General features: G+C 42.7%; 2 protein-coding genes and 1 pseudogene across 2 annotated transcripts; 1 reads left to right on the top strand and 2 right to left on the bottom strand.

Annotated features, from left to right (window-relative positions):
- Nucleotides 1-7,119: 7,119 nt before the first annotated feature.
- LOC129598751 (arylsulfatase J-like) lies at nt 7,120-8,508 on the bottom strand (annotated as a pseudogene).
- Nucleotides 8,509-10,241: 1,733 nt separating this feature from the next.
- LOC129598714 (bifunctional peptidase and arginyl-hydroxylase JMJD5-like) lies at nt 10,242-12,919 on the top strand. Its single transcript, XM_055496743.1, has 3 exons — nt 10,242-11,078; nt 11,644-12,248; nt 12,596-12,919. The coding sequence occupies exons 1-3, from the start codon at nt 10,604-10,606 to the stop codon at nt 12,782-12,784; spliced, it is 1,269 nt and encodes a 422-aa protein (XP_055352718.1). The 5' UTR covers nt 10,242-10,603; the 3' UTR covers nt 12,785-12,919.
- On the bottom strand, nt 12,915-14,577 carry LOC129598715 (uncharacterized). Its single transcript, XM_055496744.1, has 2 exons — nt 14,248-14,577; nt 12,915-14,190 (listed from the first exon to the last, which is right to left on the bottom strand). The coding sequence occupies exon 2, from the start codon at nt 14,173-14,175 to the stop codon at nt 13,642-13,644; it is 534 nt and encodes a 177-aa protein (XP_055352719.1). The 5' UTR covers nt 14,176-14,190; nt 14,248-14,577; the 3' UTR covers nt 12,915-13,641.
- Between the last annotated feature and the right edge of the window lie 266 nt (nt 14,578-14,843).

Here is a 14,843-nt window from a genome sequence, read left to right as displayed (position 1 = left end):
CATTTGACGAGCGGCAAAGGCGTACTGGTCTGGCTGATTATACCACTGTGCAAGACTGCCGTGGAAAACGGCAGCGATGCAGATTACAACCAAGCATACTCGGACAGTGGACATTCTATCAGAATGCTAAAATTTGTTACGACCAATCTTACGGTATGCTGATGCTGAGAGTGATAAATCGAGCGTAATGCGTACCGTCACTGGATCTGACAAAATATTTCTTTATGATCTGGGGAAAGTTTTTGTGAAAAATAGTATGCAAATGAACTGCAGACGGTTTCTGCTAAGTACGTGCGCACTTTTTTACGATTTTTGGTTGCTAAGTCTTGAAACTGCTCTACGTTACTAGGAATAATGTTATTCAGTATAATATATTTAATAATTAACAAACGGCAACGCCTTGCGCTCAAGTATTATTTAAGTTATACTCCTGGTATTTCTCACTTATGTAGTACAGACGAAGATAATCTAATTAAAAAGCATCAATCACTCTGCAAAATGAACGCTCTCACAGAAAAGGTAGTTCGTATAATTAAAAAGTTCATAGGTATTATAATATGACTGTCGAGATCATCGGAAAACTCAAAAGCTGCACAGCGAAACTGCACATTTTCAATTACATGACTAGCTAGCTAATCAGTAATCAGCACTCGTGTAATCTGTATTCCCATTGAATTACTATGAAAGCATTCCCGTTTTCATGCATGCATGGTAATAACACGCGCAGAATTTTGATGGGAAACTTAAACTTTATTTCGCGTAGGTTCCATAGCGGTGACGTGCCACAGGTCACTGCAGCGCAGCAGCAGCGGATGGCGGTTGTCCACGCCGCGCCCACATAAATGTCACAATGGTCACCAAATAAGCTGCCATCTACGACAAAATATGAATACGAACATTATTAATCAATCAGCATTTGTATGATCGAATAGGCAGCACCCTTATGATTTAGGAAAGTGCGCTACAGCCTACAGCAAAGATTCCGTTGCGGAACCGTATTAACATGTGCTAGCGCTATAATACTGTGTTCTGTATACATACTGTGTTCTGTATACATACGTATGTACAAGATTATGTGTCTGTCAACGGAGAAAAAACATCATATAAATACATACAGTAAACACCGTTATGAAATACCTGCAACAATGCGGCACGGTTTAAAGAAAGCAGCTTCGCGGCAGTGAAGTATTTGCAACTGATATTGTACAGTTCCAGTGATGGGCGGTTCTGGCTAAACGCAGATTCATTGTCTTCACTGATGGGAGTGGAGCCTGTCCCGCGCTCCAGTATATACGGTCCAACCCGTGCCAACACGCGAAAGAAATGTAGCATCAAAATCCGACAACTTTTGACCAAACCGTCGTCGGGTGAAATTAATGTTACAGAAATAAATATTTCCGGCTTCGTATTATGCCACTAATACAGGGAAAGTTGATAAACCATAAATGGACGTTTACATAAGTATGTACTTACACGCACATTACTGCGACTTGCTCTCATGCTGTAACTGTACCAAGTTTTGATGGTCTGGAATCTCTAAAGCAGGATAACAGCAAGATTAACATGAACTTTTCAAAATTTAGGAACAATTTGCCTATAAAATTGTTAACTAAAGAAAATAAAAATTAATTACTGCTTACAAGTATAACCACTGTGAGGATATTGATTGAACGCAGTGACATAGTCACTTATGTGCACGCCGTACACGGTACGTTGGATCTGGGATTAATTAATATTAATTAATATTCAATACGTATTTCTGTTTATGACATTAAATTTAGCATAATATTTTATGGCAAGCAGATAACGGAAACGATGAATGTGACGATAGTGCATGTCTTATTTGCCCTAAAAGGTCAGTGAACAAGTATCGTACCAGTACCTGTTCAGCAGCCCATTCCGCGGAAATCACGATAAAAATTATCAAACAGCCATAATACAGTGGAAATGCCAGAAAACTGGCGATCGCTGCGGTGTTGAGTTTTTGATCCTGCTCAAGCATCTGGGGAACACACACAACAGCAGAAACCAAAAAGGCGATGAACAGCGCAACGATCGGCCAGCCGATAAAGGCATTAGTATGGTCAAACAGTTTCGCTAGTTTATGTTCTAGCGCTTGTATTACCGCTAAAATATGCATTACCGCTAAAAATTCCATTTTCGATATGTTGTCGCATTTGTTGGGAAAAAAACTTAGCAGTGTGACCAAATCCGAGCAGAAGAAGAATTAGAGCCGAGTGAACGATTTGAAATACTAGCATGCTCCCTAATCCGATTGCCGTCTGACCTAACTGCCGGTCATGTACCGTCACATTAAAAAAGGCAAAATTAGTCATATTGAAATTTTCCTGACTAATTTTCAACAGCTTCACAAACGTAACAACGGCATGCGCCAAAAACGAGAAACTGACCACATGCACGGCAATCCAACCCTTTCCCAGCTGCTGTGAGAAATGTGGACCTTTTTAGTAAGATAACCAGGCGTTTCATGTGAACCAGTGCACTGATAAATAGTCGGCTATTAAATGCAAATGTCGCCAAACAGAACAGCGAAATAGTCGGGTAGAGCTGTGATTCGGTATTGATGAAGAAACAAAAGAAGTCTCTTTGACACGAGATGATGTCATTGTCGGATGTTGCTGCTGGCTGCAAATAATAGTCACCCCACACCAGCACCGTGGCTGGCACGTGGAGCACAATAACCATAACCCAGCACCCAAACTGGAATACACGCTGACGTACACGATTTAGCTTTTTGCAGATGGCCATTGTCTGCGCTTAAGGTTAGCCACACAACGATTTGTACTGTGTGGCTAACCTTACACGAAGGTTAGCCTGGCTAACCTTACACGAAGACGCAATAAAGGCTGTGTTTTTTTTATACCGAAAAACGGCTAATACAAGCCTCCTTCGTCACACGATCGCGTTCCATTACAAAAACGCACAAAAGCGCATAAGTCACAAGTTAATACTGGATAGTTAAACTGGCTTCCACTTTAATACAGCAACTTTCAACGAGATAACCATTTTGGAGAAGCCTAGTCGCTTATATAGTTTCGGCAGTGCGATATACAACGAGTGACCTTAGTGACCCACGTACAGATACATGCCAAGCGTTAAAAAAGAACCTAGCGGTTATTATTTAATTATAATGTAAGCGAGTTCTGAAATGTGCCCGCAATGTTAATTTGTACTTACGTAACAATGTGATACTTTATTGCTCTTCCGAGCGGTGTGGCCCGGAAATTTTCGTTCAGTGGTGAAATTGCACGTAAGTCATCCCATAAATCTGTTCCCCTCTAAGGTCAGACCATTACTGCTCACATAATTGAGGATACTATAGGAAGGGATCCGAAGGTTAGTTCAACTCAGTGCTTTGCAGGTGCAGAATAGTGAAGCGGGTGAATAGTGAATGGTGCAGAATATATAGTACGACGTTGTGTGCATTTAAAGTAGTACGTACGGTGTTGGTTCTAACTCCCGGACACAACAGTTACTGATACAAATTTGATTGCTTACTTATTCTCAAATATATATACAGTACATACGAAACATAATATTATTACGATACTTAATATGTGGTACGAAATACGTACATCGATCGAAACCAGTCGCCGGCGTTTTAGTTAACAGACCTCCTAACGGAAAAGGCCTTATAATTACGGGGACGTCGCGTCTTTATTTGGCGCTTATTGTTAGTGCCATACGTGGACAGCCTGTTATGATAGATTATAAGATCACCTGTTCGGTATACCAGTTTTACCCGCATCAGCTTTGTCTTCCATACGAATTAACTGAGGCGTAACCATCCATATGCCGATCGTATTAATTCAGTTTACGACTTTTTGCCTTTGTGGTATAACAGCAGCGAACAATGTTATTTATGTTTCCTCCGGATTTAAGATTTGTGGGTGCTGTTCGAGACTGAAACAGCACCCCAGCATGTCCTGGGGGCGTCATGTAGAGTGGATTAAATCTCTAGCACGTGTCAGCTGACTTCATGGAAACAATAATGTTGAATAAATCACGTTTTCCTACACGCACGTGGCAAACTAAGGGTTTCATTAAGTACTTAATTTAACCGAGATAGTCGGTCGGCCAGCATAATTCTAATTTCTTATTGCCTAAACGCTAATCTCGCATGCGTCGATCTCCATACAAATATCGTATGCTGCTTACGCAGTCATGCAGTGTTTAGGTAAGCAGCCGGAGGCCCGGAGAATCTAATCCCAGGTAGTAGAAAACCATTATACCGGTGCAAAACTACGTATCAGATTCTGATCTGCTTTGTCATGTCGCATATGCAAACGCCTAGCCATAACCTTTTTGCAGTAATTAATTTTGGTGACCCGTATAATATATGAACAAACATGTAAGATGCTTTTTATAGGGACGATGACGTCTAAGCATAGCAGATGCAGGTTTGTTAGTAAAATTCAACGATTATTATTATACGGTAGATATACGTATATGATGAAAAATAGTGGTATGTACAGAGTACACATTACACAGGTGACAGTATAGTCAAGGTATAATGGTTTACCCTATATATCTTGGTATAGTCCATACGCAGATATTTGTAAATTGCGAGTCATTTCTTTAAATTCTATATTGATACCTGACAAACGTCGTGTAAGTTTCAACATAATCTCCACACACCATAATCTCAGCCTGTATGCTTTATGGACAACACCATGAGTAAACATCGCTTCACAAAAAGTCTTCCATGTACTTACATGTACTAACGCGCATCGGTATAAAGAATTATTTTGCTATTTGTACAATAAATTTTCACAGCTCGAGAAAAAATCTTGCGGAGTATTTACAAGAAAGAGTTTCGTGACAGCGAAACAAATGTACAGAATACGAAAATTTCGGTGCTGTCAATTCAAAGCGCAATTTAGATACAATACTAAGGGTCATCCGATTCGTGGAGGTAAATTTCTGTAGGTTTTCTCCGGAAGTAAGAAAGTTGATTTCCGGTGGGTCAGCTGCGGAGCAATCGTACGAACATCGTGACGCGACGGTGGCGCTGCCATAAAGGGATCCAGAGTTTTTAGCAGGCTATGGTCAAAGAAGGGCGAGCCAGTCTTCACTGGCGCCTCAACGGGCGACTGCAACTCCGCCATTGGTCCGGTCTTGTGCTTTCTTCTAATGCCGGTCAGCATACTAGCATAACGATTGACTTGCGAGACCAGTGCTTGATACGCCACCGAGTGAGGTTTCGCTTTCGGTGCGAGTGGATTTGGTAACATTTGCACCCGAGTGACTGGCGGCTCCGTCACCGGCTGAAGGTCGTCAAACGGGCTTGAATAACGATGGACAAACGCGGAGACACTAACGACACTTACTGCACAATGCAATATCACCGATAAGAAAACATTCACTGAAATCATTCTGATATCAACCGAAAGGCCAATCGCAAATCGCAATTTTATAAAAGGTCACTCGCATGAGAAAAAACAATCACACTATAATTCAACGACATCCACTGATTTTGATGCATTTAAAGCCAAGGATGAATGATGAAGGAAAGATTATCGGCTGCATCTCGTTGTTAGGTCACCTGGCGCGTCTCCGGGAGGCTCTATATGCCTGGATGAGTATTAGATATCTCCTGGTGCGTAAACAGATTCGGTTTCACTTTAAAGTTATAGCTAATTATTATGTCATAAGGTTGTTTTGTCATAACGCTTTAATCGACAGCAGTCAGTTCACAGATCAGATGGACTAACCCAGGTTTACACTACTTGAAATGATCGAAATTTAAACTTTGAAAAAAATGATGAATAGTGCATGCGTTGCAGTTTTAATTACATGCGCATGTTAAACGTATACAACAAGATCTTGACTAGTACGAGTACAGTAGTAAGTAACTCAAATAAGTGTAATATGCAACATTTTTTCTACATCTATAGCAATGCTTTAGAATCAACGTACAGTTTTTGTCCGTGTGGGAGAATGTTGCAACAATAATTATGTAAACCGTGCCACCCTGAAACGCGATACGTTCATAAATAAGAAGGCTTATTTGTCTACGGCCGCCCACGAACCAGTATAAGTGTGTAACCACAAAATGTTAGCTGCAAGGATGCACTGACGTAGCCGCTGATTGTCGCGAGATTGAAATTAAATAGGATTCACGCTGAATGGGTAATCATTTTTGTCCTGTTGTACAATATGCAACACAATTAGTGCCGTTGTTTGTACCCAATACATCCGCCACTATCGGCAGGCACTTCACGGATATGATTTCTATGGGAGTGTCGGTAATATCGACTCGATATCCTGCTAATAATTAACACAGCGGTACAGATGGGGGTCACTGTGCGTGCAAACCTGACAATGCCTGATAGGCGCGGCTCTGTTAAAATGCACAATGCATACCGCTGATCCCTTTCACTGGAACTCGGAGTTCTGCATCAAGAAACCAGCCAGGCAACCGCTTAAGGAAACCCCCAAATGAATTACGTTGATGATGAGATATCATGAGCATGCGCGGTCAACTTATTAGGATATTGGGCAACGGTTGCCGAGTTCAGCCATGATTAATCTGTGATGTTGCCATATTGGTATACGGATACATTGGCTAATACCGTAGTTCTGCGGACCGAACAAACCTACGTATTGCAATTCGCAATTCAGGCAATATCTGTAGGAAGAAGGCTAACCATAGGGAGCTTTGGACGCTTTTTTATTTTTGTTTAGCTGGTATTACTCACTAGCGCTGCAGGTCATTATGCATGCTGAATAAAGAAAAAGCGATGATTGAGTACTACGAACTCAATCCGATAGCTCGCCAAAATGGTACAAGCCGACGTATTTTGAATTTCCCGCTTTTAATAACAACAGGGCAAGCTACCAATAACAATACAATCATAGGAGGACATCAGACAGCAGTAACAACACCTACCGTAGCAAATATATTAATTTTTGTCCTTGCATATGATTACGCATATATGGCCGGCATCTTATGACTTTCCGCTGACCGCTCCTTTTGAGCTGGGAGATCTAGAACGTTTACAAACCGATTATACCGGTAGACAGTTTCGAATTTAACAAGCGATGTCGGCATGAATGTGCTACTTGTATGTGTCAGCGGATCAGCATCGTACACCTGGTCGCGATCCAGCCAGGGCGTCCACAACCCTAATGGAGGTCAGGATGGGAAGCGCTTATACTGGAACGGGTACACCGACTGATTATACACGCTGAGTTTTTGTCGGAGCATCTTCAGTATACGCGGATAAAATGAGGCGATATTGATGGTCTCGCATGGATCGTTAATTAGGTCGAATAAGCAGTCGCTCAGATATGGTCGACAGGTCCATACTTCCTCGCCTTCTGGGAAATTGCACCGTACTGATGTGGGAATCCAGATTTTCATTGAATTACCGCGTGTAGTGCCTTCCGTTTCCCCACAACAATACGCCCTACGTATTCTTTACCACGAGTAGCATTAAACGCAGTACTATGCGAAAAGGGCAAAAGGTTCGTGTTCTTTTCAAGCATTTTTTGAGCGATTTGCCAGCATTAGAAACTGTTTTCTAGTTTGTGAACTTACTATCCAAAATAAGTATGCATACAAAGGTTCCCGCCTGAAAGGTCAGATTTATAATGACAGCACGCTATTAACGGAAAGAGATTTTTTTTTACAGTTTGATATGCATATATATTGTAGACGACAAGTAAATTTCACGTTTCTATAAGATCGTACAAAACTAACCGTAAATTTTATACGGTCCTCCGTATTTATCCTGGTAGATTATAGCGTACGCTCCCGTTCTGGAATCGATGTTGTTCACCAGCTCCCTGCTTGGCCCATAATTGAGCCCTTGTGTTAAAGACGTCCACTGGCTCATGCTGGCAATTCTTATGGAGATCGTCCAGGTTTCCACCGGCTGCTTCATACAACGTCGGCAGCCAGTCGGTGATGTGAATGAGCTGATTGGTTATGTGACCGCGGCGCTGTAGTGCCGGTGACGAGATGAACGACCGCACTCCGCCTTCAAACAGCGAGCCCTTGCCCAAACGCAGTGGCCAGTTACTGCCGCGGTTGGCGCCCCGTCCGATGGAGGTCGTGCCCACCAATGACGCCGCGTTATCGGCAATAAACACTGTTAAATGGTGTTGTTAATGGCGCCGATATACGTCAAAGCGTCCACTAAGCGTTTAAACTGTTCGTCCACGACCTGAATGAGCCCTGAAATCAAATTTCGCACAGCGGGGTGACTTTTAATGTATTCGTTAGGTTTGTTCTTATTCCACTACGCGGAATGCTAATATATACGCAGTGTAAAGGTCATCCATCGATGCGCAAGATTCTTAGTGTTATTACGACACTTCAGTAGCGCTAGAGTTTATTAATTTGTTTTCTGTTCAGCATAAAAAACTCACCAGTGCACTATCATGTCACGTCGAATGCAGGAGCTTCCTAAGCTGCTTTTTGCGTTCGCGAAACTGGTCCGTGAAGGAGCGAACCAGCGGACGCAGTTGATACTTGGGCATAACTTGTAATACGGCGCCGAACTGATCAATACCATTGTGCGGAACGGGCGTGGGGAAGTAGATAGAACGGGCTGTGGTTGGGATCTTGATCGTGTATGATTTGCTCGGCCTTGGCCGTCATCCGCTCCGGAAAGTAGCAGAGTAGTTGTTCGTTGTATTGGCAAATATATTTGCCAATATAACGAACAACTGCTAATTTCCGGGAAAATACTATATACCATGGTACAATTGTATATACAATGTTGTCGTTCTCGCGAAATGCCCGTCCGTTGTTCGGCAGCGGTTTTATCTAAATGCTGTAGAAAATTTCGAACGATCTCTTTCGAATTGGTGTGATGGGTTGTCTTTCGTTGATATGAGTGCATGTTGAGCTTACTGCACCCAGTTCGTGGCATTTTAAACTTGAAATTGTAATGTAGTACTCAATAATTTGTACCCATTAGTAACTCATCTGTACTTATGTTGCTTTAATGGCAGCACCGTTATTAGGAATAGGATGTCATATCTGCGAAATGCGGAAGGCCTTTTGTGCAGTCACTTATTAATTTGTGTATTTATAATCATTTTATACTCATACCACCATTAATAAAGTAGTACGAGTATAATGCAAAATATATCAATAGATTCATGTATCCTTACGTCCTTATTTTTTCGTTCTTAAATTCGTTCGATTACCTCAAAATAACTAGAAATTCATCCAAAGTCAGCTTTAAAGCTTTTACATTTCAAGAATTTCTAAATATTTCGACTCGGCCCCGCTGCGCGGGGCCGTTACCTCTAATACTTTTAGCCTCCAGAGTTTCTAAATTTTAAAAATATTTAGAAATCTGAGTACCCCAATATCTCACGGTCTGAAGTGTCTAATTTATACGAATATCTTAGAGCCGGCCCGCGGCCCGTTAACTTACTGGATTCACTAACGTAGCGGCTCTGTGGTACTGGTGGCAGCTTAGGTATTCACTAACCTCTAAATCTAATAAATATGTATTTAATTTATTTTAATAAATACTGAACAGATGGCTGAATGGCTGAAAATCTTGCAGTTAGTAGCTAAAGATGCAGTCTGCGAGGTCACTTTGAGCAACTATTAATTGTTTCCACAAGTTTCCATTAATTCTGCGCTAAAATATCGGCTGAATGGTGTTTTATGGGCATGGTGTAAGTGATCCCACGCCATCCATTTATCACCGTTTAAATACTATCTGTCGTACCAAAAAAGTCAAGTTTTGAGTTGGCTAGATCAGCAATATAAAGTTACATTAAAAACATGAAAAAGACAAACAAAAAGAAAAACTACGGAGATTATTACAGTTTTTATAAACTGATCGATTTTAACCGGAAAGCTCGAAAGCTGTCCGCATTTCTACATGTTTAAAACATTTTCGTAGCTGGCCTCGGTGGGGTTTTATATTTGAAATATTTTATTGGTGTACGAGGTATATTTTGTAATTTCTTTCATTCCTCCATACCTTGAACACAACTGGTCGCGCGCTAGCGCGACCGATACTTGTATAGAATTAATTTTTGCACTCGTATTAATTCTAACGACAAGATTTCGTTGCACAGCAGTAACAACTTACGACTTAATTAAGTACTATATTGGCATCTAATTGTATCTCTCGAATTTTATTCGAAACCATTCTTTATGGAAACTGTTGTTGTTTTTTGCATCTGGAATTTCTGAAATGGCGTACGAAATATTGCAGGTTGACTCGGCATCTGGACAGTTTGTTTGTCGTATTATAGTAGTTTGTCATATTACAGTAAGAATTTTTTTTTAATAATCCGCGGCGGTCGAAGGACCGACCTTCCCAGGACAGCTGTTACAACTTACAAGTCTGTGCTTTTGCGGTTTGCCTTTTTAGAATGCGAACATCTACGCGAGAACGGAGTAGATTTTATTCGCTCTAATTTTATCGCTTTTTCAGTTGTAGATTTTAAGGTTTGAAACCGTTAGAAATTTCACAATTAAGTTGCCAGCATTAGTGCCGAGCATCCACTGTATTTTAAACAATTTTTCCTGAGTTGATTTTTGTAGTGCATGAAATGAACTCGTACTGCGTGAGTTTTGAAGCACTGTAATTATCTAATCACGATGCTGGAGGCATGGAAGCACATCCTCAACATTCCTTGCGACATCTCCACCTGTTCCTCCAGCATTCTGGACGCCAGCGTCGTCGGACACCGCGTGATCGTCCGCCTGGATGCGGCCATCCGCGACGTCCTGGCGCATGCATCCCGTGATGCAGCGGCGCCTGCTTCCCTCCTGCAGCCCCTGGAGACCCTCTTACTGTACGCCTGGCAGGAGCTGAACACGGGCAAATGGAGCGACGTGGATGCCAACTGGCACGCGCTGTACGCCGCGGTGTCCTGGCTGAAAGCCGTGGCCACGGTGCTGGTGCGCGGCGGCCAGCCGACGGAGGCGCTGGGCGAGGAAGTGATTCGTATCTGTGATATGGGCCATCTGATGGGCGGCGATGTCTGGGAGGGGATTCTCATTCACACCATCTCTAATGTGGAGAAGTATCGTAGTGGAGTGGCAGCATACGACGGGCACAGTAGCGCTGGCAGTAAGCTACAACTAGAAATAGATATGACGCTGCAGATGTTACTTCTGATTTTCGTAAAATATTTTTTTTGCCATCGGTTTTTACCGTTTCTGAAAATGCCGTTTTACGGGAATGATGATTACGCAGTTTATGTTTTGTTTCTGTTTTAAATAGGAGAAAATTCGCCGAATTTCTGCTCCATATGCATTTTTACATTATCATATACTTACCTAATATTTCCGTCGTTTAATGTTGTTTTATGTTCAAAAAATGTTTATTGTTTTACATGTTTATAATTAGTAGTATTATTTTTTAGCATTATTGTGTTTTACTACGTACGTATTTTACGTAATTTGTTGCATTTTTTTAATCATACGGTAAAGCTCTAAACCCAAGTTAAAAGTTGTATTACAACGGGTTTTAATTTTTATTCATTGTATCGCGGTATTTATAATTGAACGATGCTTAGACACAAAAAGATTATACGAGCAGTTGTTACCGTTGTAATTCACATTCAACTGAATGCACATGATCCGATTAAAATGTTCTCGCATTTTGTTAACCGTCGATTCCCCCAATTTTCCAGATACCGATCACCTGCATCCGGCCAAACGTCCCAAACCTTCCCACCGCCCGGCGATCCGCCATCCCATCCCCACTGTTCACTTACCCTCCCTGCAGGCCTTCCACTCCACCTACCTCTCCACACACACTCCGGTGATCATCCAGGGTGCCCTCTCCACATGGCCGGCCCTGGACAAATGGTCGCCGGAATATCTGCGGCAGGTGTGCGGCTCCCGCACCGTCCCGGTGGAATTGGGCCGCCGCTACACCGATACCGACTGGACGCAGCAGCTGATGACGGTCGGACAGTTTATCGATCGCTATATCTATCTTCGCGACAATCCGGACGGCCAGATGGCCTATCTGGCGCAGCATGAACTCTTCCGGCAGGCGCCGGGGCTGGCGGACGACATTATCACGCCGGATTATGTGGCGTTTGCGGGGGATGATGAGCCGGATGTCAATGCGTGGTTTGGGCCGGAAGGCACCGTATCGCCGTTGCATTATGATCCCAAGGAGAATTTCCTGTGTCAGGTGATGGGGGAGAAGTTTATCCGGCTGTACCGGGAGGAAGAGAGTGAGCGGCTGTATCCGCATGAGTCGAAAATGCTGGGAAATACTAGTCAGGTAGGATATTACATTACTTGCCGTACTTCGCATCGAAAACTGAAATCCTGAACTAAATGTTATCTCCTGCATAAAAATATCTTTCCAAAAACACTTATTATTTTATAAGCGGCTTGAAAATATGTACCATGCTTTCTTGCCTATATTGCGTAAATAAAATGTGTTGCAGAATTTTTTCCACCAATTTTCAATTTATTTCTTTTGAAATGCTACTTTTTGCAGGAATCAAAATTTCCAAAAAGAATAAAAAAAAATTTCGGAATGTTTAATGTTAATTTACAATCCTGCGTGTTGTGTACTGGTCAATGTTCGTTTTTTATTATTTTCTACCTTGGATATTTTTGCAGGTGGATGTGGAAAATCCCGATTTAGACAGGTTTCCCAAATTTAGCGAAGCCAAATACGAAGAAGGAATTCTGGAAGCGGGTGATATGCTGTATATTCCGGCCCGATGTTGGCATTTTGTTCGGAGTTTATCCGTTAGTTTTTCTGTGAGTTTTTGGTTCAATGGACAGAATGATGCCTCATCGAATTAGAGAACCAGAATCGAAAACTCTGTGACAATAGTTTATATGATTTCTATGCGCACACGGCACACCGTACTGACAAAAATGCCAATATTTCGTACATTTTAAATCTATTTGATGCAGAACCGAAATAAATTTTTTTCGGGCCGGTTAGACCCATTTTTTATGGTTTTGCAAATGACAAAAGCTATGCTCATAACATCGAACCAACGGCCACATGCAAGTGACCCGGTCATAGGAAAACAAACTATTACAGTACAAGTAGCAGTGCGTACTGACAGAATGAGAGTCTTAGAATCATATAACGATCATCAAACAAAACGCAATGCCATCGCGAAACATGCCTTCCGTCGAACAAGTCAGTGCAGCGATAATCTAATACAGTATGCGTAGTCGCTTAAACCATAACAGCACAACCATACTGTACAAAACTAAACGAAAATAATCAATTGTAGGGAATGATTAGTTAAATAATAAATTTACCATCGTGTTAAGAGAAAGAAAACGCCGACCAATTTCCCTATAAAAGCTTTCGAATTCAAAAACCGAACCGGGAGTACATAACCAAAGTCGCACTCCCCTGTTAAACCTTAAATCCAAAAAATTCATATAGAAAATTGTCATATGACTCATGTCTCTATGTACAGAAAACGCAAGGCAATCCCTGAATCGCATCCGGAATTAAAAAAAGGCCAAAATACTACTGAAAAATCAACAAAAACGGATATAATGTGGATATCGAATGGAATTACGGTAAGTGTTATACCGTAATAATCAGCGTCGCGGTGAAGTAAAACCATAAAAACCACTAAATCAACGATAAGACGGGCAATCCAAATCCGACGAGATTGGCACAGTGCCTGCTTTCAGGCACTCATTCTGAGCAATGTCTTCAGTGTCACAGTGAGAAACTGAGCGCGCAGCTGCATCACAGTGTGCGTGTGCGTCATCACAGGATCCGTCGGTTTATTCTCCTCATCTTCCTTCTCAAACACCGACCCGCTCTCACTTCCCGAACTCTCCAGCAGCCACTCCTCCGGGGGCAACGGGAGGTCCTCCACACGGGGCGGCGGTTTGGGAGAGGACTTGCTGGCGTAGAACTCCATCTTTGGCTTCACTGACGGCGACGGTTTGGCCTCGCTATTCTCAGACAGGCAGCGGGAATGTAGGACGGCTTCACGGATGACACGCGGGTTACGGGAAGAGGTCGGCGGGATCACGGGATAGGAGGCGGACATCCGGCGGACGGGATGGGAGATCAGGGGCACCGCGGCACGCAGGGCCGCGGGGATCTCGACGTTGTGGTACAGGGAGAGGATGGAGTGGTCCATGGGACCGGGGGAACTGGCTGCCCGATGACGACCCAACGGGATAACGGGATGATGGGGGCGCGCGTCCATGGTACCCTCTCCTTACTATGCAAAAACAAGGCATGTTCAATGCTGTGCGAATGTTAGCAAGAGATACCGTACCAGTTCTACAATGTGGGAAACAAGGAAATGACGATCGGCTAGGTGATTTCTGACTGCTCCAGTTTGGACTGGGGCCTGGGGATACGCTGAATGATACACCAGGATGGAACTGCACATCCGTTACTGCTCAATGATTATGCTTTATGACTAGTAATGGTCACATATCGTGCTCCGCACATCCAGACGGAAAAAATAATTATCAACTTAACGATGAACGATGAAAATGCTGGAGCCTGGATGACATTGTTCGAGGAAGGAAATCGTCGAGATAAAAATCAGCTGCGGCGCAGCCTGCCATCTTGATTCTTGATCGAGTGCGGAGTGCGTGTTCATTCACCTTCAGCGCTGGTGTAAAAATGCAGTACGAGATCTCAGATCTGACGAATAGGCAGGTTTGTGCAAACAACCCTCCCGCGGCGGATGCCAATTGTACATCACTCGTAACTCGTATGAGTCACTACTAATAACTGAAACGAGTAGGAATAGCGGAAGAACGTAGTGTACGGGCTCTTCATGGTAGGACGGGCTTGTAACTTTATCGATGAGCCGAATAATTCGCAGTTTGAACGAAGTAGAGCATTATGTTTTTGATTTGA

This window comes from Paramacrobiotus metropolitanus, unplaced genomic scaffold (assembly GCF_019649055.1).
Source record: "Paramacrobiotus metropolitanus isolate TYO unplaced genomic scaffold, Prichtersi_v1.0 Parri_scaffold0000128, whole genome shotgun sequence".
NCBI lineage: Eukaryota > Metazoa > Tardigrada > Eutardigrada > Parachela > Macrobiotidae > Paramacrobiotus > Paramacrobiotus metropolitanus.
The sequence above is the reverse complement of the archived record's forward strand: the minus strand, read 5'-3'. Positions and strand labels throughout refer to the sequence as shown.